Genomic DNA, 22,698 nt, shown 5'->3' with positions numbered 1-22,698 from the left:
TACAGAAGCTCAAAGAGACTTCTATACTAGCATGACCATTCTGAACAATGCTTTGGAGGAGAGTTAAAATAAATGCAATGAAGTTTAAATACTACGAGAAGACTAAAAGCAGTATGATGCTGACCAACATGGAAAAGCAGCAAAACCGAATTAGACGGAACTGGGTAACAGTGAACTATAAAGGTGTATCATCATGTCCACTGACACAAACAAGTTTGCTAATGATTTCTGTTAGTAAAATTAAGCAGCACATAAGAATCGCACAAGATAATGAACACAATGAAGATTAGGGCAAAAAGGTATATTAAAAAAAAACCTAATCAGTGATGAAAGATGTGAAGGCATTCAAAACTTCAATAACCAATGCACTGAAGTTATAATGCTACTTTTTTATCCCGGCTCTTAAAGATGCAGTCCTGTAACATTTGGAACTGATGGCAAGGATTGTAATAACAAAAGAAACATTAAGATATTCTAACTCAATTCATTGCAGTGACCTTATTTCTCCATGCAGAACTCATTTTACGTATAACCACATGGTTGAAACACCACTCATCTGAAACTTCACACTTCCACACACCCACCTCTTAGGAACGAGAACTCTCCAGAAGCTGAAATCCAAATTTCTTCTTTGCTCCCTCTAACACACTGACCCTTCTTCTCTAGTTAGAAGTGTGAATCATAGCCCTAAATCCATCTCTTACTTAAAAGCACATTCTTCTAACTCATAATCCTGTCAATAAGTTCCTCCTTTTTTTTTTCCTTGAAATATTTTTCACATCATAGGCCAAGAACTTGAAACAGCCTTAAAAAAAAAAAAAATCACATTGCTCTTTATTCAAACTCAATTTTTTGAAGTATGCACCCTCTCATATAGAACAGATCGAAGATAGGTCAACTTTAAAATGCTTGCTTTTATTTGAACATTCCACACCATCCAAATAATTACCTGTACTTCCTCTCAAGGAGATCAAGTTTCACTTCCCCCCAAATTCCACAGGGTTTTTCAGTTTCGTACGCGTAATTATCCTTCCTTTTCCCTCTCTTTACCCAATTTAAAATTTTTCAGTCTGAGAAACTGATAGTATGGTCACAAAGAAGGCACTTCTGTTATCTTTGCAAAAAAATATATATGCACTCTTCCTAAACTGAACTAGCAATTATCCTGTAATATTCTCAAATATCCTAACAGTCTGTGTTAAATCCACAGGCAACAAGCAAACTCTGGTTTACCCGACAATACAATACAAGACTTCAATACCAAACACTAAGTTGTCAATACTGTTCTAAGGCACAGGGAGTTTAAGCACATCTTCATCTGACAAGTTACTGAAAGTTCAGTTTGACAGAATTCAGTACTACCAGCAACTCTACTGCTTGCAACAACCAGTACCAAGATCTGAGTGAGAAGAATTTCAAATAAGTTCCCAGAAATATCTGCGAAGCCACCTGAAACTGCTCTTGAACTGTACAGTAACACAAATCAATAAATATTCTATCAATAGGTAAAAGATCTATGTATAAAGTTTCAGTACATTCCTAGTTTTGACTCCTATCACAGCACACCTTAGGAGCCATGCAACAAAACACAGATTTAGTTGTTAGAACCCTTTAAGAACTATTAACATTTTTGCCGACTGCTTATCAGCTGAAGATTAACAGTGATTTTGACTTCACTGTCAAAATTCTAGATGCATCTCTCACCTTTACAGGTGAGGATGGAAACAAGAAGGAAAAGACTCACCTACGCCAAACTTGGCCACAGTTAGAGACAAAGTTCTACACAGTGGTGCAGCACTGGATGATGCTTTGCAGATGAAGTCACTGGACAATTCTACATTTAATTCCAAAGCAGCATTGAATTTCAGCATAATGACAGGCTACTCTAAGAGCATTCAAACCAAGACCCGATTCTTTCTCACAGCAAGATTAGAAATGAAGGGAGCTCTTTCAAATGTGAGGTAAGATATGTAAAAGCAACAACACAAGTCACTCAAGTACTAAAGCAAGCACAGGTTTTCCAAAGTGTTGTCCATTTACAGAATACAAAATTTATGCACTTCAAATCCAATTATAATCTAGGAAGTTGCTAGCATGATTTGTAACCAAAATTGAGTTATTTAGGTGACACACTCTTCAGGAGAAAAAAAAAAATTAAGCAACCTGCTCACTGATACATCGGAAATTTTGTAAGTTATCGCCCTTTAAGCATAAACACACTTGAGAAGTTTTATCTAGCACCTTACTCAGAATAGCAAGCAAAACTGCTTGCATACACATGTAATTTTAGATGTGGCGGTTCAGTTTGACACAAAGGGATGCCAAGTGATTTTTGATATTCTCCTTTTATCAGCTTTCACTCACATTCATTCATTTTCAGGTTGCAGTTTCCTTTATAAAGGCTAAAAAAAACAGTCCACCCTATTCAAGCATGGCAAAGACTGTCCAAGACACATCCACCTCATGGTCCTAAACCTAACAATATTCCATTGCAGATGTTCAGGAAGGACATATAAGAACAGAGGAACAGTAAAGTGATGCTTTCTTGGTATACTCTCCCAGCTTTCACCTCTTTAGAGCTCAGGAATTTTTGAAGGCACCAACTAGCTTTTGACAGGCTTTCCTTCAGGAGTTCTCAAAGTGCTTTTGAAATTCATGCGTACCTGAAAGATTTGTACCATTCTCTTCCTGCATAGCCCCAAAGAAAAACACTACCTGCAACTCTGATACAAAGGGTATCACTGAGGAAGCAACCCAAGGTCTGTCCCACAGTTTTCTTACAGTTTCAGATGTCAGGAACTAAGAGAAGCCTGCAGGAGGGGAAAAACTTTCTCACAGCACAGAACCTGGTGGAAGCCTGAGCATAAGTACACACGTGCACTTACCATCAGGTTCCTGAAGGGTCCTACATGGCTGCTACTGCCAGCTGGATCCTCCACTTGGTCTAAACAAGAAAGATACAGGAATGAAACACAGGGAAAGTGAAATGGAAACAATGACAAAAGAATAAATGAAGGGCAGAACTTAATATATGTGTATGTGCATTACAAGAATTGCAAAAGAAAGATGCAAAGGAAACTGAATGAAAGAAACAGATGGAAAAACAGCTACCTGCCTACAGTGACAAAGACCAGAAGAAGAATGCAGGAATTTCTGTCTTGCCACTTAGTTTTTAAACATGGGTTCTTCTCCCCTTTCCTTCATTTATGCGTGTTGCAGACAGGTCACCAAGAGCATTACCTGCCTTTACACTCTTACAGCACCCATACAACATCTAGTACGAACACTGCAACAGGCACAGATCTCAAGCTACTGCCTACATCCAGACAACGGGCCTATTCCAATCACATAGTGCCACTTATCTCAGAGGAGTGCAGAGGATAACAATTTAAAGAGGAGTAGTGATCTCCATTTGCCCATACTTACTTCTATTGATCAGACCAAGACATCTCAAAACAACCCACAGCACCTGCACTTGTATTTGTGCTGTTAACCAAAACACTAACGGGACTGTACAACAACTGAGCAACTGCTGCTGAGACAGAATAAGCACACTCAGATGCCAGGAGGGAAAAAGTTAAACAGTCTTTCCATACACATGGAGCTGCATCCTATCATTAAGTATTGCAAAACTGTACAAGATGCTATTATCTTTAATAAGTTTTAAGTGCAGCACCAAACACGTTCACAGCTAACACCATAAAGCAGGAAGGGGAATCTTGCATCTGATCACCAACAGGGATTTTGATCACTTACAAGAAATATGAAAGGAGACAAATTTGCATGTGTCACACTGACAGCGATTGCCACACGGTTTCATGATACGAATTACAATCTACTAGCATAAACTTGCTAGCTAATCCTTTTGGGACTGGTTCAGATTAGCGATAGCTTGCACCAGCCTCATTCAGTAGTTACTGCTATTCTGTAAACCAACTTCTGATTTTTTCCTCCTATTTAAAGTACCAACTATTTTGGTATTGGAGAATATGAAATAAAGATTGAGCACATATACAAGCTAAACAGTCCTTACAGAAAATTCAGGAGAAACCACAACTGTGTAACCACTTCCGCATTATTCTGATTAATGACTTCCAAAATGCTGATGCAACTTGATTTTTAATTGGGGAAAGTTGCACACCAGAATTCCTCTATTCCTATATTCAGAATGCTGGGAGACATGTCGTGCTTTTCAAAGGGAATTACTTATACTCCCAGGAATGTGTAAAATCTGCCTAGTAGTTCTGGAAGACAGACTAGCAAAAGTGAATGTCTTTTACACACAAAGAAGCCATATTCAAAATGATAGCAGAAAGTGATCATAGAATTCAAATAAATGCACACGCACCATCTCATAACATACAGTAACTAAACCATTTTAAATGGTGCCCAAAGTTTTATGTAACTTGGTACAGGTGAGGTTATTCCACTAAGTCATTTGAACTCTTGGAGAAAAAGGAAGAGAAAGTGAAAACAGCAGTGATCAGTTACAGATCAGGGCAGCATTAAGCCAGGAAAAGAAAAGATGCCAACCTTGAAAGAAAGAACCTCAACACTTCTCCTTTATTAAAATCAGCTTACTTACATGTTATGACATTAACTTCCATTCTCTCTCACGTACCATTACTGTTAGCACAACAACAGACCACAGTTCCTTTTTGAAACTTGACTCAAGCAAGCATAGCTGAAAAGCTCTGAAGGGAACTTCTGACCATGCACCTAACTACCTGCAGAGGGAACATCTTTTGAACTCAAAAGCTTCCAACTTAACATGAAACAAAACAGCAAGCTTTGGGGAAAAAATGCTCTTGTACTGAAAGAGCAATTACTACAGAAGCCAAGAGAATGCAGAGGCTGACAGACACCTCCCAAGTCCCAAGGCTCCCATATTCAAATGCTGCCATACAGCAGCTTTGGTGGTAGATTCTTCCTATACTGGATTAAGATGAGTCATGACTGAAAAAAATATTTTCATTTTTAGTGTAAGATATGCTATACCAGGGGCATTTTCCAGTTTGGCTAAAGATGCATCCTGCTGCTTTGGTGCGCACACATAAAATCCATTCCAGCATGCTCTAACAGAATTATACCCTAGGCAGAAAGGTACCCATCTCTTGATTCAAAAACACAGACCAAGTCTCACAATATCAACTGTTTTTTCCATTAACAATACCAACTATTTCTAAAATTGAATATTGAAAAAAAAGTTAAAGGATGCAAAAGCAGCACATTTTTGTTCATATCCAAGCAATTCTAAGGATGAGACTCAAGACATAAAAAGCACAGCTTAATTCCTGAAACAGAAGCATCTAAAGTGGACATCAATTAATTCTGAATGGCTACATAGTACCATTAAGAGGCCTATTTCAACAGTGCTGTCAAGTATCTATGAAAACATGCAAAAAAGAGTCACATTTAGATGTCACAATGACCCCATTTTCCTTGATCTATTATTATTAATAATTAGCAGGTGGTTTCTTTTTTTTTTTTTTGCAATACTAGTTTGTACAGACATTATTTTAGGTACTGTTAAACAAATTAAACCCCGTGAAACAGCTGATGTCTATTTTACTGCATAAAATACATCATTGTAAGGTGCAATTTTAAATTGACCCCTGAGAATCAAGAGAATAATAGAGAGCTCTAAGACCTTACTTCTGTGTTCTCAGTCTGCCCAATCCTAACATACCCAATTATTTCAGAAGAGGGATAACACACAGAACTATATATACAGAAAATATCTGGAAAAATCTTGAAGAAGGTCTACACCCACAGCCCCAGGCCTGTACTACAGAAGCAGACGCTTAGCCTGGTGCCCAGCACAACCCACTACTGCTTGCAGGACAAAGACTCAGCAGGGCACTGTGCTCCAACTGCTTGCAATCTCCCTGCAATTCAATGCCAGGGGCTGACTACTCACAGCATCACTTGTCTTCGTTCAGCTCTCCACATCTCTTCGGTACAGGCTGGGAGGAGAGGCAAGTGGAGCGCACACAGGTCTGTGCAGCAAAAGGCTCCTCCAAAGGATACTGAGGGTCTCCAGGAAGCAGCTCAGCTGCCAGGAGGTATAGAAACAAGGGCTCTGAAGAGAAACTGCATGCCCCATTGTTGTAGTCATTTTTGCTCTAATTTGGAACTCAATGACCTGCCTGAAGACCACAAACAGCAGCAATAAATGGATGCTTCCTGAATATGCTTTTATTCCTGATGCGAAGCAAGGGTTCTTCCATGCTCTTTTTCCACCACAACTTGCATCTCATCTTCCTTGAAAACACACATTCAAGTTTACGAGGTAGCAGTGGGAGAGTGTGACAGCATAAGCATGGAAGACAAAACTTACAGTAACTACTAGAATCAAGCTGCCTCACTGAAACCACAGCCATCATTAAGAAGACAACTTGTCCTATGAAATAAACATATTGCTACACATCAACCATCACCTCACATACGCAGAAAGAGGAGCATTTTAATTGTTGCATCATCCAACTAGATAGTAAGTATTACCCTAACATTCTCACCTTGGGAAGTTAGTTCAATACATCTGAATACAGCTGCTTATGCATGTATTTCTGTAGTAAAATGTTTGTACTCTGCACTAAATATCCACTTTGCAGAAAAGAAATGGAGCAATGCATTCACAAAGACCGCTAGCATATTTGCCTAACAGATAAACTTGTTGCCATGGAAAGCTTAAGAAAATTCTGAACTGGGGCTATTTAAAACACCAATTTCTGCAAACATTTGGCCAAGTCTTCATGTTAATGAACACATAAGATCATTAAGTTAAGATTAATTAACACTTATGATCAAGTTACTGTACCTCACCACAAACTTCTTCAATTATAATCATCACTACCAGACAAATGTTAGCACAGTAGGGTATACCATGCCAACATAAAAAAAAAAGACAAAAGGACTTAAAAGAAGCAAAAAGAAATGTTGTCGTTACATGAAGTTCTTCATAATCTCAAAAAGCTTAGCTGAAGCTATTCACAACACTCAGATAAACAGATAAATGCATCTGAAGAACCCTACGAGGAGAAAGCCCATCTGAAACATATTGTATTATACCACTCCACAGAAACCGAAGTATGAATTGCCTACAGTCTTCCTCACATGCTTCACATTTTGTGAATTGAATCGTGTACCACAACCCCTGTAATAGAAAGAGGAGCAAGAAGTAATACATACATGTTTGCATAGCATGCCATCTCCATTCACAGCACCTCGCTGAAATCCTTAATGTGTTATGCCTTCTCTGACTAACCTGAGTATAAATCATAGGAAGCATTAAGTTTACAGGCTAAGACTTACTCATCCATAATGACTTAAATGCTACAGAATGTCATCTAACAACTATGAAGCAGGGCAAACAAACATCCACAGGGTTTAATTCTATGCAAGTTTAACCCACACAAGAGCTGCGCTGAAACAATTAAGCGTAAATAATTAAACCTACAGCTTTTATCTTAGTAGACAAAGATGTTATTTCTACCTCGATGCAGACACTTACAAAACTAAACCAGCAGACAGAGAACACAAGTATGCAGTGTCAGACCTGCTCTACGATTTCTCAATCGCTCCTCAGAGTTGTGCACTCCTACCTCCTCCCCTCCCTAATAACACAGCCTCCCACCAGTCCCAGCAAGTTCCTCTACGCAGCCACCACTGACACGGCCAACCTGTTACCGAAAACACGATGAGCACTCGTCTCTGGTTGTATTCCATTAGCTTTCATTTAGCTAATGTTAAGTATTATAGCTAAAAGAAGTAATAAAAATGACAGCTGACACACAGAACCCTTAAACAGAGTTTCCAAAAGTAACCGGTGTTCTCTATACTTAGCCAGTCTCTTATGAAGAACTCAGTTACAAACGGCATCTTTATTTTTATTTAAACATAGAAAACTATTCAAAATATAAACCTGCACTTTCATGAACACAAGCTTTTCCTTTAATCCAGAGGATGGTACTCCTACACTCACTACAGCTCTCCAGGAAACATTTCTCTGACCCTGCAACAAAGCCACATGCAGATGATTAAGTAGCAGCATGCATTTCGACAGCAGCCTTTGCAAGATAATAGAAATGCAAGAGCTCACACAAGTAGTTGTACCAGAACAGTTAAACAAACACAGTTAATTCAGTCTGTGTTCATCTGTAATAACCAACCCATAGATCTGTCATTGTACTATTTTCTTTGCTAACTTTTGAGGGGGTCAGGTTAACAGTATTTATTTGTTTCTTTTAGGCTAGGTTATCTTTAGAAGTAACTACTTCAGACTTTCTCTGCCATTTTATTCTGCCGTTTGACAAACCAAGTACGTTCAAATGCAGCAGTCATCACACTGGTAAGTCACTTTTTAAAAACCACAGGACTGCTTAGCTTTTTGGGTCTGCCTGTGGGCTAACACCCCTCACACACCGCAAATGAAGGCGGTGATCTGCTGCAAAGAGCGTTTTTGTTCCACCACCCCAAGCAGAACTCTTGAAAGGTCAGAGAAAAGCTGCAATTGCCTTTAAGTCCAAAAATGCACAGGAGTTTGTCCAAACGTTTGTGTCCAAACATGGGCTAAAGCTTCGCTTGAACACAGCTGTACGAGGGCTACGATTCCCAGGAAACAGGACGGCCTTTGTGCCCGGCGGGGCACGGGGATTACTGTAACAGGAGTCTCTCCAACGCCGAGGAAAGAAGAGCAAAGCCTCTCACAGATGTAGGGCGCCGACAGTGCCGCTACCACCAGATTAAGTCTCCCATGTATAAAATTAACCCCCTTAGAATTGCTAAAAGGTTTTATTTATAATATTTTTATTTACTTTCACTGAAATCCATCGTGTTACTCTTTTTTACTAAAGCCCTCTGTTCACCATACATGTCCTTAGTCAGATGCTTGTCTCCAAAGTAGTAAAGAGTTCAGTAAAGTCAGGCCCCTCTCTTTTACAAAGTACTTCATCCCCCTCTTAGCCATACATTTCCGGTTTTCCTTCTTGTACTTTACCATTTTCTTCTTCAACACAACTTGAAGAGGAGGGAAAAAAACAACACATTCAGCAGATGTTTTTGCTTTTTGTTGTTGTTGTTATCAGCAGCAATCCAATAGATCTGCAATAAAGTCGTATCTTGAATTTCTAAAAAGAAACTTAATCTCAAAGATTTACTCTGTAGTATTTTCCACAGTGCGCACAGTCCCTTATCGCCCTCTCTTACCTCTGAAGCACCAAGCCATCAGCCCTGGCATGCAATGCAAGCTCGCCCTAAACAATAAATATCTTTGGCCTGTAACAGTTTTAGAGGCTACTCTTTACTGGAAGCATAGCACTTAATTGCCCTGAGCTTTTTGCTCAGGCATTGTGTAAGAACATTACCATGTAACTTGGAATGAGAACAACTGATGCCCAACAACATGCCTTCATTTGTATGAGGTAGGAAAAAACATTACTGACAAATTAAGTAGAGATGACAAGAAATGGAATTACCAGCTACCTGTTACAGTAAGTACATAGCTTGTGTCCATTAGCCCTCATTAAAAACATGATAGCATTTTATGATATGGGCTTCAGCCTCAGAAGGAACATCTTTAACTGCTCATGGGCAGCTACTGTCAGGACGCGTTTGCAGGCATGAAAACTGCTTCTTTGCATCTGTTAAATTTGGAAAGTCTCATCTCCTTCCAACTTCAGAGTGACATTCCAAGGTCATATGGCAGATTATCACCACAGGTCCTTTCTAATATGTAAAAGCAGACTAAGGACAAGGATAAACATTATGGAAATTCATTAATATAACGTTGAACTAAGTCTCTGAATTGGTTTTATCTGTTGAGAAGTTGTGATGGATTTGCTTAGCTTTTTCTGTGAACCAAGATGCTTCACTCAGTTCAGCTGCAGCCTTTTTTTTTTTCCCCTAGAGAAATGCTTTTCAGTCTTCTCTGAAAACAGAGGATATATTGACCTGTATCTCCAGAGCAGCTCTAGCTGCAGTGCGCTCCAGTTGCCCAACCTGTGCTTTTGGAGTTGTAGAGCACGATGCAACGGGACAACAGTTGGCACTCGGGGTAATAGAGCTGACAAGAATTACTAGATGTTACTAAATGTACAGTTTGCCCCAAATCAGATGACAGCAAACTGGATTCTGCCTAATTTATGAAGAAAGGTCGATAGGCTCATAAGGGCACTACAAGGAACAACTTCTTCCACTTCTCAAATGATGTGGAAACAAGCCCCAGTCGGAGGACAAGTGTATTTGTCTTCTGCTCAGTTAACTGCTACAGTCAAGATTAACCTCTTTTGATGAAACTAGACATGAAAAATGCAGAAAGTTTCCACACATTTTTTCATAGAATAAAATGAAAACTGAAGTAGAATGCAAAAATAAAACCTCACTGAAAAGTAACTTGGACATTTTCACTCAAGAAACCAGAAAAAAAGAGCAGAGAGACTCGAGGCTGACACTGAACAGTTAAGGATTTGGTAGCTACAAACGAAGTTCCAGCACAAAGTCCACTTTGCTTTTGCAATCCCTGACAAGGGTCCATAGGATCTGAAAGCTGGGCTCTTTGCTCTTTACTTGTCACTTGAAATAGAACACCGCAGGAAGTCAATTTTTTACTCAGCCAGCTAAAACTTGGTGTGACCTACTCCTCGGTAAAAGCCCAAGACGATTCTAACATTTGGCACCCGTACGGTGCACGTTTCCTTTTAGGAGGCTGACTCGAAGGCAAAGGTGGGTATTTTAAGATTCTGATACAAACTTTGAGCTACAGAGAGCTCAGCTGTCACTGCTGCTGAGCTGCTTTACACCGGAGCTTACTACCCAGTGAAGTGTTTGATTTTACTGGCAACAGTAAGAGGAAGCTTGCACTGTACCTGGCTTTGACCAGTGATAATAGGAGAGCAAATCTACCATAATTTACACGAATCAAGGCACTTACAGAAACACTAGCCCTTTCCCATTTAACAACGGATTTTTCATACAGACTGCCAAATAAAACCACGTTCAGATTTGGCTAGATTCTAGCAAGTAAGGAGTCTGGCTATCAACACAGGTTAGAATAGATGTACAGCTGACGACCCATTTCCACATCATTTTGCAGTAATAATAATCAAGAAGATAGATTTTCAGCTATTGTAATAGTCTCACTAGAGTAACTTCATGCCAACCACCACATTAATAATACTGCCTCTTTGAAGTTCTGGGGCATTAATCATAGTCAAAAATGCTCTTGCAGAACTCCGATAGTAAGCGTGACAACAAAATTAACTCTCAACAGCAAGCCTAGTAAGCTCTTAAATCTTTCTGAAGGTTTCATGCTAAGCAACAAACATACACTGGTGATGCAAATAAATAACACACTTGCTTAGTCCAGGGGAAAAAGTGAATATATACTAGTGAATATCTGATGTTCAGGCAATACTCGATTTCTTAGATAGAAGTGCGGAATCATCAGTAAGTTTTACTTCAATAACTGTTAAAACCAAGTAAAAACTTAAAGACAGCTACATTTCACTGAGGTACTTCACACAGAGAGGGGAGGCCAGTGAGAATTCTCCAACAAAGTCGTTCCTGTCAATCTACGCAAGGCTCTTGGCAAGAATGACAAAATAAATTTGAAGGTTTGACAGACTAAAAAAATTAAGTACACTCTGGTCTGACAATAACTGTTTCTTTCTTATACTTTTGAAAAATGCATTAAGTGGAACAGAAGATAATTTTGATATTTTGCACTTTTATAATAGTGACATTAGAATTTTAATAGAGACTTTACAAACAGAAATTGCCTTACAAAGTAAGGAGTTCTCATGCTTAAAGACAGGTCTCAGCCGCACACATGTACAAATGGAGTCACATCTCTTCCCACAAATAAACCAGTTATCAAAACTTTGTATGGACATACTTGGAGTTATGCAAAACGTGCCTGCTTGCCACTTCATAATAAATTATACAGGGCATCTGTAGACATGTCCTCAGAGTAAGAGGTTCCCATAAACAATTCAAGTAAAATATGCAAAATAACAGTGAATTGTAATAAAAACCACTAAAGTTTAGTACTATTAATGATACAGAATTAATATTAATAGTATTGTTCAAACAGTTTAAAAAAATGAAGCGTAAAAATAAAGCAGCTAGAGAAAAGCAGTAAAAGTGATTAAGAGATAGGGAAGGTTCCCGTTATAAGTAGAACTTGGAGCCTTTACTACACGAGGACACGATTCAAGAAGGACAAACTGAAAGTCAGTCATTGAGGAGCTTGTATCTCCCCTAAAACCTAAAGTTTCCAATTGTAAGGCAACAAGCGAAGTGAAAGAGTAAATGCCTGGTAAAGCCTTGACTTCACATGAGACAACGCAAAGGAAGTCAAGAAAGGCTTGTTCACACGAATCAAGTCGCGTCGGTTTAAGTGAGACAACAAACCCAAACACTGCCATGGGCAAGGCAGGAACTCACTGAGGGTAAGAGAATAACCAAAGCCTGCTCCCAGAAGCAGCGGGACAGTTCCAAAACGCACACAATGTAAGGCACTTATGAGAACAAAAAAGAAAACCACTTGTTTCTGGAAAACAGTGCCTATTCTCCCATCCTGCAGGAATTCATCCACTTCCTGTACTTGAACACAGTCTCTAAATCTGTTTAATTCAAAGTTCTTTCCTAAAACAGAACTCACCATTTTTTCTCCACATCTTCTCCCCAGAAGCAGTTCAACAGTTTCTGTGACTCAGAACAGAATATTTTAAGAAAGTGTTGGAAAATTCTAACAATATTTGTGCAAGGGAAGTAATATTTTAATAGAAACTTCATAACACAACTGATTTTCAAGATAATTTAAAACATAGTTTCCTTAAAAACACGGAAAAGCAATGGAATACTAAGCTTTTCTCCCAGGCCACCCCCAGTTCCAAAGCTAATCCTGATCAATAGAAAAAACACATTCATTAATATTGGAAACTTGTCTGATGCCTTACTTTTCTTCCCACTGTAGGTTAACTAAAGAGAGCACTAGCAAATTTGCTCAGAAATGCTGTAACTGGGATCTAGGTGCGTTTCATTATTTAATTTTGGGGAAAAAATAACATATGGAAGAGTGGTTGAACTGAGGAAAAGAAGGAAAATACCGATCAGTTTACAATCTGATTTGAATAAACAAATCACTCAAAGTTTGTTACATTAGAGATATGCCCTCATCAGAAATAATGTGGTAGCTAAAAACATACTGACTCGTTACAACCATAAAGGATGTTGTTAAATAAGCTTTTTGTGTGACAAAACCACACAAGGATGAAGTAACACAGGGTGCACGGGATGCTTGCACGACTTGCTGTAATGAAGATCTGGTACTATCAGCACCGAGTGCTTACCCTGCATTCCCAACCACCTTCTGGCCCTTTCTGAAGTTCCTCCTACTACAAGGAATTTTGCTTTCCTAGTGGCACCACCACTCTGATGTGTGAGCGGACAGAACTGGATGTCCCCAGCAGCATGAAAATTGGGGTGTCTCATCCAGCTTTCAGCACAAGCACATACCGTGATACTCGTAACAGCGACAGCCCCACGCTGACAACACCTGTGGATTTCCATGAGCAGCTGCACATTCAGAAACTTTTAAAGGGAGTGTATACACAATAGCGCGAGGCTTCTGGAGAAGAAACAAACCTTGCAGCTTTCCCTAACCTTACAATTACAGCATACAAGTAAACAAGTTGCCCAATGTTCATATAAATATGCTATAATCTGACTAAAAAAAAAAAAAAAAAACGATTATTTTTTTTAAACAACTTAGGAATTAGTATCTGAATATGGTAAGTCTTCATTCTTCCAAAAGCTTCAACTTTGAAATACGGAGTTTTTAATAAATGCATTTTAATGCTGAATTTAATTCTTTTTTATATACACCAATAATTTATTTTTACCTATGATATGAAGTCTTATCTTCTCCTATTCTTAAACCCGTAGGCAGAAGCAAAGCTGGAATGAATCACACCAACCTCACTCTGCTGCTCGGGAAGGTTCAGAGCAACAGCTATCACAGAAACTGGGGGCGTTGCTGGAGAAGTGAAGAAGGAAATTTGAAGTAATACAAGTCTCCTATTCAAAAAGCCCCTTTTAATGGAGGATAAGAGAAAATCTCCACTGGGTAGAAGACCTCGAATGTATTAGAGGTTCACCAGATAGAAGCAGCAAGGAGAGATACAGCTCCCTAGACATGACAAAGGCAACTTTTCAACTGGAGTTATATAATTATTCTTGTTAATCAGTCTAAACTTGGAAAAATCAAAGCAAATTTCATTCTGAAGTTTTGTTCCAGATCTTTCTGACCTTCTCCTTCCTCCCTTGCCTCTTCCCAGCCATTAGCTAGGAAGTTATACTGGAAATAAGGTTTGGTAAGAAGGTCATCTCATTGAGGGATTTCCTTGCTATCAATGTACAACTTTCAGAACTTGACCACCTTCTGTAAGCCACATTCCAGTTCACATTCAACCATCTTCTCACAAGCTATTTTATTCCATGAACAACTCTAGCTAAGAAATTCATGTAACAAATTAAAAAAAGATCAGCACGGCAACACTGGACCATGATTTTCATTTGTGATGCCATCCAGATGGCAATCCAAGGCCCGCCTTTTGTGACCAGGACGTGGAGTTATGCAATCCAAGAGCAGGTGATTATTTGGAACTAAGAGAAAATGCCTATGCAAGCATTAACAGAAAAAACTGCAAGAATTTTGACTATGCACAGAATTTAACCTGCTTATTGCATCTTCACGTTTCACGTTTGTGCAGCTGCAATTTGGCACCGTTTCAGCCATAGCCACGCTCACAGATAAAAGTGAATCCACTGTAACTTTTATTATGGCAGCATTGATTTAAAAGCTCTGAAGCAAAAGCCTGAAGTTGCACTTTGCATTCAAGCCTGATAAAAAACACAGCATTACGACAGCAGTACGGACATTTATGGTAGTGAGGTTTTAATAAATTTATTAGCAACAGTTTGAGACTTTAAAACTATACTACCATAGATATTCACTGGGGCTACCCAAGACCCTGATTCAGGTGATTTGTCCTACAGCAATAGAGTATTTTAAGAGGACACACAACTGGGTTTTCCAAGAGGCCACTTGGTTCTATGACGGGCTCCCATTCAAACTGCCTCACGCAGCATGCTTTCAGTCAAGTGAAATTACAGACTTTTTCCTCCTCTCTTGAGAGCCTGACTTTGCAGGGAGAAGATACTAAAGAGGCACTCACGGCATTCACTCCAGACAATGGCAGAAATTATGCCACTGGGGTTTGTTGCTTAGATGAAGTGCTAGAAGGAACACTGCTAAGACACAAACACGGCTGAGCAGCACAGCACGGAAGCACTACCACTGGGTTATAAATAAGTGCAGAAGTAAAACACTGGCCTCTTCTCCCCTCTGGAAAATAAAGTTTAAGAAGTGTTATACACAAGCACGTAGCAGAGCACCATTTTATCTCGTGTAATGCCAGTATCTTTCCTTCTCCGAGACCACACATTTGATCTGCCACATAATCCATGACTGAAACTATCCAGATTACCTTAGCACTGCCTGATAGCGCTTTGGAGCCTACTCAGCACCTTAGATTAGAGCCTGATAAAACCACTGGACATTTTTATGTATGACCATCCTTTCTTTAACATATTTGGCTAGTGAAAAGTTGCTTTTAGAAGGAAGATTCAGTATAAAGCCAAAGACGCCCAAAACACTGAATAAACAAGTTCTTGCAAGAGAAAAAAAAAAAATAAAGCAAGAGAAAAGTCAGCTGTAATAGTCTAAGAAGGGAAAATCATGTTTTAGGAACCTTCTGAAGTAAGTATTCATCTTCCATATTATTACTGTTACTACACTGACATATATAAAGGAAGAAATGTGCTGATAAAGGGAAAAAGTTCCCCCTATTCCACTGACATGTAAACAGATTGATGAATTTAACTATAAAGTTAAATTCAGGCTATTCCCCCCACCCCAAACCTCAGAAAGGGAATTAACAAAGAAAACTTGTGCTGATGCATTTGGTTTGAACAAACTTTCCTCCACGCTCGATAGGCAGAACAAAAATATATTGACTACAACCTGGGAGAAGTTAGAAAGCTTAACAAATACTTGAAATTTCAGGAAATACAAAAGCAAGAAAGTGTGTTGATCGTTTTTCTGCTAGTTGTTGACCAAGACAATCTTCTTAGGCACTGGCAGCTGCTGGTTCCTAACCACTTAGTATTCATGTCAAAGATAACAAGGGTTAGCTCCAATAAGTCTGATACTAACCAAGTTTTTAGTATTTTTTCCCCAAAGACCCGTTTATAATACTGAATTTCCTTCCAAATCTCAAATACACTCATCACCTTAGCAACAACATTTTACAAGCAATCATTCAATGCAGAAAACTAAGTTAGTAAGAACTGTCATTTTCCTTAATTTAACAAAAGTGGTTTGCACATTAAAAGAAAAAACCAAAGATTTACTGACGTTATGAAAACTTTCAAACTCTCAAACAATAACTATTCACACTAACACCTGGAAGATGGAATACTTCAAAATGCTTTTTGAAGGCAGATGACACAACCAAAACTGGCAAAGAAGTCATGCAACTAAAGAGCAGGGGAGTTTTGAGAAACACAACCGAGGCATAACCAAGGTCCCACCTTCTGCAAACACATTAGAGGGGACCGGGATAGAGGAGAATGCCAGGTGCCATCCTGAACATGCTCCGAAGGAGATTATGGACCAGTGTCAGTAATCACTTGCAAACAGAGGTCAGATCAAGGTCAAGCAGAATGTGATATTTCCATCTGTATCTTGTGTCTGTCCCAGACTGGGTCAGCTGCTGATTCTGAAATGCCATCCCGACTTGACAAATTCGGTAAGGCTTACCTCTTATGGTAAGACAGTCTGAACTGGGATCAGGGAAGGATTTATTCAGAAATCGAGAGAAACCCTACTGCAATGTGAAAAGTTTTACAACGGTGTAAGCATCAGCTCATTGGGCAAAATTTTAGTAGCTGTGAAATTATCACTTTATCAGAGTTCATTAAACAAATTGCAGCAACAAGACAGCTAATATTTGACAAGCGATCTTAACGTTCAAGGACAAGGCCTAAAAAATGCATTAAAAACTCCAAAGGAGTTTTATTTTACTGAACAAAGACTAGTTATTAAATAGCTGTGTGTTTTGAAAAACTCAATTATAATGTATTTCTCAAATAAGGTCTTGTCTAGTCATTTGTAAGGTACTAAACTGTCAGCTTCCTTTTCTGGAAAATGTGTTTCTACAGGACACTAATTCACAGTTGTTTAAACTTGGCAGTTCTTATTTAGTTCTATTTTCTCCTCTGAAAGTGTATGAGTACAATCTGTAACAGAGCAAAATTAATTTCATAAAAAAAGGAAGCGATTGATCTAACTAATAAATTCAAATCTCACTCTCCTGAGAAGCTACTCTCCAAAAAGTCTGTTAAAATTGGGAATTTGTTTGCATGATTACGTTGTACTTCCTCCCAATTTTTTCATATGCAAGAAATAAAATCACATTTCCCTCCCCCCATTTTTATAGTATAGTTAGTATTATTTCAAAAAATCAAAGCCAAACAAAAACCTTCCTGATCTTGCTGAATTCATAGCTCATCAACACTTCCTTTAATTTTCCCATAAAACCTCAGCCCTTGAATCTGCAAAAGAATCATTATCAATGGAAACCATTTTGGAATTTTATCTGCAGCTACAGCTATCAATTCAGCAGAATATGTTATATTTTTAAAAGCAAATCAGTGTGAGTTGCAAATATTTGACATTACTGCAAATACTAAAATAACCAAGAAGGGGGGTAAAAAATAATCCACTGGAATCTCCTAAAAATAGAACTATAAAGTTTCAAAATACGTACGTACGTATTATAAGATAAACAAAGCACATATTGTGAATTGACTCATCTTATGCAACATAAATAATGAAGCTTTACTCATAACAATTCAAAACACAATACTAAGAATTTGGTCTTTCTGCTTAATGATACAAGAATAAAATTATAAGAATGATAAATGAATAGTTTGTCTGTAGAATTAATCTATTATCTATGATTCTTATTCTATTATCATCTATATTGTTTGGGATTATTGCTTTTCTGTGTGTATGTGAGATTTGGGAAGGAGGCTGTATTTATGAAACCGAGAGAAAACACTTATTTTTCTAAAAGATGACAGTCTGAAATAATTAAAGCCCTTAACAGTTAAAACTCCCCATCTAGAAAACAGTACAACAAAATCCAGGAACTCCCAAATTGATTTACTGATATTTTTAAACTCTAACTTCATGAATGCAAATAGAAGTTCTGGGCCATGTAAAATTACCTTAGAAATGATTCTGTCTGGCTTTTCTAATTTATAACATAATTAAATTCTTTCAAGTTGTTTTTCTAGCCTTTCAGGTAAATCACATGCACACAAATTCTATTTGCCGAGATAATGCGCACTTAGGAAAAAGCATAATATAACCTCTAATTTACCAAGAGTTACCTACGTATGTATGCCAAATGTATTTCGTTACGGATCGCAAAATAATAGCCAGTGCTTGAATCGCAGAGTTTGTGAAAGTTCAGACTATGAGCTAGTGCTCAAAAGAACAACCGATCGTCTCGCAATATTTCATTCTCCCAGGCCCCACGTCACTCTCCAAAATAAACAAGATTTATATAATAACCATTTTCCCAAACGCTGATCTTGTTCCCGACGCGAGTTCCACAACTGCACCCCAAGTCAGACGGGGCCTTGGGTTGTAAGCTGACTTACAGCGATGCCATTTTCTCATCGGCCCTTTCCTTCCTTCGGCTCGTTTGTCACCTGCAGCAAACCCCGAGGCGCTACGGGAGGCTCCGACACCCCCGCCGCAGTGCCGGGACCGGCAGGGAGCGAACAGAAAACCCTAAAAACCGAGCGGGTGCTTTGCTCTGAACCGAAATGCCGGTTATATAAGGCGATGCGCGGCGCCACATGCACTTTAAAAAGAAATAATAATAAAAATAAATATATGGCTGCTGCCTTAACGCTGGAAGAGCCGCGGGAGGCCCGCTCTGACATATTTCCACGCTGACGAAGGCGCCTGAACCCCTCCGGGCCGGCCCCGGCATAGGCAGAGGCCGAGCCCTGCCGGGGCCGCCTCACGGCGCGGCGCTGAGGGGGCGGCTCCGGGGTGCGCAGAGCCCCCCGTGTGGCGCCCGCCCCGCTCCCGGGGCCGTTTCCCCGCTCCGCGGCTTCCCCAACTTCCCCGTTCCGCCCCCGAAGGTCACGGCGGCGGCCGGAGGGGCCCGGGCGGGTGGGAGCTGAGGCGGCGGCGGCGCCTTCCCTCCGTCCCTCCGTCCCCCCGCAGCCCCGCGCCGTGCCGCCCCTCACCTCTCCTGGCTTTCGGGGAGTGCCGCCGGCTCCGGGCGCTGGCTCGCTCCTCCTCGATAGCGGCGGCTATCTCCGGGTCGTCCTCCCCATTGTACCACACCAACAGCTCCTCGCCGGGCGCGATTGGCTGCCGGGAGAGAAGAGAGAGGCGCGGGGCCAATCAGAAGAGGGGTTGTTGGGGGAATTAAAAAATAAAAGGGGGGGGGAAAAGGGGGAAGGGAGGGGGGGAGCGGCGGCGCCCTTCCCGCCTCAAGGGGCCGCCCCGCAGCGCCCCCTGACGGGCGGAGGACGCGCGGCGCGCAGCGGGCTCCTCCCGCCGGGCCGGGGGCGCCTCAGCGGCACCGAGCGGCCCCGAGCAGCCCCCGGGCATGGCGCTGACGGGCAAAAAAAGGCTCCGCTGAGTGCCCGGTGTCGCCTGGGGACAGCCCAAAGGCGAGCCCAAAGGCGAGCCCCGGCGCAGGGTGGTTGTGCTCAGGGAGCTGCCGGCGAAACGCGCCCGCCTCACGGCAGGCGGTACAAAAAACAAAGTGATCGGCTGGAATTTGGGATAAAACCTAAAGACCTAGGGGAGAACTGTAGCAGAGGAGGGGACACAGAGTAAGACCTAATTACTAGGTGTTTGAGAGCCACTTAATTACAGTAATTAAAGACTTGTTTGCCATTCCATAGGTGTTATTTCTCTTTTTTTTTTTTTTTTTTTGGCTGAATCCTACCCAAAAATCCACAGGAGAGGCCTCGCTAGCCAAGCTGCCATCCCCACTCCCATCCCCACCCCATCACCAGGCTGACCCACGCCAGTGTCCTGTTAGTTCACGTGCTCCTTAGAACATCCTGACTGAAACAGCTAAGTCTTCAATTTTGCAGGTTAAAGATGTATTTCTAACCCCTTTTTTTTTTTTTTTTTTAAAATCGTAATTCTGTTTCCTGAACTATTTTATCCAAAAATCACACAGACACAAAAATGCCTTTCTCTACCTAACTACAATCCCCCTTTTTCCCCAGACGTAATGAACACTGGAGGTAATAAAACAGTATTTTTAGAGTCATGACGTTAGGGCAAATGGTAGCCTAGGACTAATATTTCAAGTCTGAAGCCAAAGGGAAATTCTGTGTTGAGAACAATAGCAGTATCTGTTTCTTTTAAAGAACTTTTTTTTTTTTCTTTTTTAATAATAATAAAAAAAGTCTCACAGCACTTGACAGAGGTGATAGTTATCTTTATATCCCTGGACACTGGAACAACAAGAGATGCAAGTGTTCAAGTTATATTGTAACTTCTTAAGTATGCATTTAAGTTATAATAATAAGAAGCCAAGCAGCAGGCTTTGCTTAACAGTTCTGGAGGCCTGGTAGGGTAAGCAGCAGTAACCAGATTTGCATGGTCCCAATTCTGCAGCTGGTTAGCAGCAAGGAATGCAGAAGAGTTGCCTGATGCAAACTACTTCTCATTTTGGCCATGTACAGCTCTAAGAGTTGGCAAAACTTTGGGGCAATTCAAACACATGATGATAATGAACATGTAATTTGTTAGCTTCATGGGTGGAACTGACATTCGATGTGATGAATTTCGTTTTTGGAATAACTACTCTAGAATCTAAATTAAGCCCTCTAACCTTGTACTTCTAAAATGAGATGCAGCAGTTTCAAAAAATAAAATAAAATCAGACCATTAAGAGAGCTCCCTCAGCAGCAATACAAAAAGAAAAGGACTGCAGTGACCAAGTGCCACTTCTAGAGCTCCTTTGACACTTGAGTACACAGCCAGCTTACTGCTGGCACCCTCCAGCAACACCTCTGACAACCTTCCTCCAAGCTGTTATCTCCAGACTGTCTGCTGGGGCATCAGCTTGGGACACTTTCGTTATGAAAGGGATGGATTTGGGGCAGGCCCAATAGGGTAACAGCTTTCACTTGCTTATTGGTACGTTATGTTTCAACTCTGACATTTAACATTCCTTAAGCTGAATATTTTTTGTTCAAAAGATTTAAAGCGATTTTGAAACTTGCCATTTTCGAGAGTAATATCCAAAATTCTAACAGATTATCTAAAATTCACTTCATTGTACATGCAAACACTGCAATGTGTCTTGTACGGGCTGAGATAGACATTTACCTCTTTGATCTTATTAGAATACAAGTTTTTCACTACTGACTGTATTTTACCACTACACTGTTCTTTTGCACTTGGAAGTGGCCCTACCTCCCCAGCTGTAACCACACCAGACAGTTTGTGGCATTGAAGCTTGTGTGCATTTTTCACACAATAATTCTATGTTACCTTGTGTTCCTATGTAACAAGGAGATTCTGTAGTTATCCTAATCCTGTCTGACAAAACATTCTCTCCTAAACAAATTAATTTCACCATAAGCAAGGACAGTCTCATAGCCTAACTTATTTAGAAGACTTTTTGAAACTGAGCTTTCACTGCAATTTACTACTCTTTTACTTCAAGAATTACAAAGTACTGCACTATGCTCAGAGTAACACCACTCAACTAGCTCATTTTATTAGGAGAGGCAGGAAGAACTTCTGAAACCCCATAATAAGTTTAAGCTGTTTCCATGAAATATGACAGCTCTCATATATGTATATCGGGGAAAGCATATACAAAGCAACCTACAAATATCCTCAGTCCTTCAGTAAAGAAGAAGAGAGGATGGAAGAGACGATATTTGCTTGTGCTCAGTTAAAAATGCTATCCGAGACCTCATTAGAGGTCCCCAACATGAAATTTTACTATTTATGTATAGCAGAGAACAGGGAAATTAAAGCTCCGTGCAGTTTTGAGGTTCTTTTACACCAAGCAAATGCAGAATTTGCTTATCTTAGCAATGCAGCTTGGAAATCAGTCTGTTTAACTTACAAATCAGAAACCCACAGAAAAAAAAAAAAAAAAGAAGAAAACCCTGGGGGGAAAAATAAATTAATAGCAATGATAACATTTAAAATGCTACCAAGATAAAGCAGAACAAAATAGCATACAAGCCACTCACTCTCTTTTGGGGGTAAATAACAACTGTGTTGTTTGTCCCCAAATGGAATTCCCCCAAATTTATGCATTATGAAGAAGATTAGAAAGGAAGTTTTGATAAAATGTTCCTAAATGTTGAGAGCGCACTGTTATTAACCATGCTTTCTTTTGTCTCACTGGTCAATAAGGTGTGATGTGAATCTCAGACTGATAGGAAGTCATCACAGAAAAGGGGAGACAAAAACCAGACACTTACATGAAGGATATATATAAACAACCACACTTTGTAAATAGAAATAAAAAAATGGGTTCTTTTTCTGCTAAGTTACAA

At 39.9% G+C, this 22,698-nt stretch overlaps 1 protein-coding gene across 9 annotated transcripts in view; it reads right to left on the bottom strand.

Moving 5' to 3' along the window:
* The window catches only part of PRDM2 (PR/SET domain 2), a 68,015-nt gene that overhangs the window by 21,049 nt on the left and 24,268 nt on the right, over window positions 1–22,698 (bottom strand). For 6 of the 9 annotated variants that reach the window (XR_014318895.1, XM_082776750.1, XM_082776752.1 and 3 more), the window contains one exon: window positions 19,396–19,522. Coding sequence is in view for 5 of the 9 variants with exons in the window: in XM_082776750.1 (XP_082632876.1) it covers window positions 19,396–19,522 (127 nt within the window). In the remaining 4 variants the exon portion in view is untranslated. Of the gene's footprint in view, window positions 1–2,885; window positions 2,905–18,706; window positions 19,255–19,395; window positions 19,523–22,698 lie in introns of those variants that run through there. The other 3 variants (XM_082776756.1, XM_082776755.1, XM_082776757.1) reach the window with 3 other exon arrangements.

Source organism: Aythya marila (genome assembly GCF_965140915.1).
Source record: "Aythya marila genome assembly, chromosome: 21".
Taxonomy (NCBI): domain Eukaryota; kingdom Metazoa; phylum Chordata; class Aves; order Anseriformes; family Anatidae; genus Aythya; species Aythya marila.
This window is presented reverse-complemented; position numbering and strand designations above follow the sequence as displayed.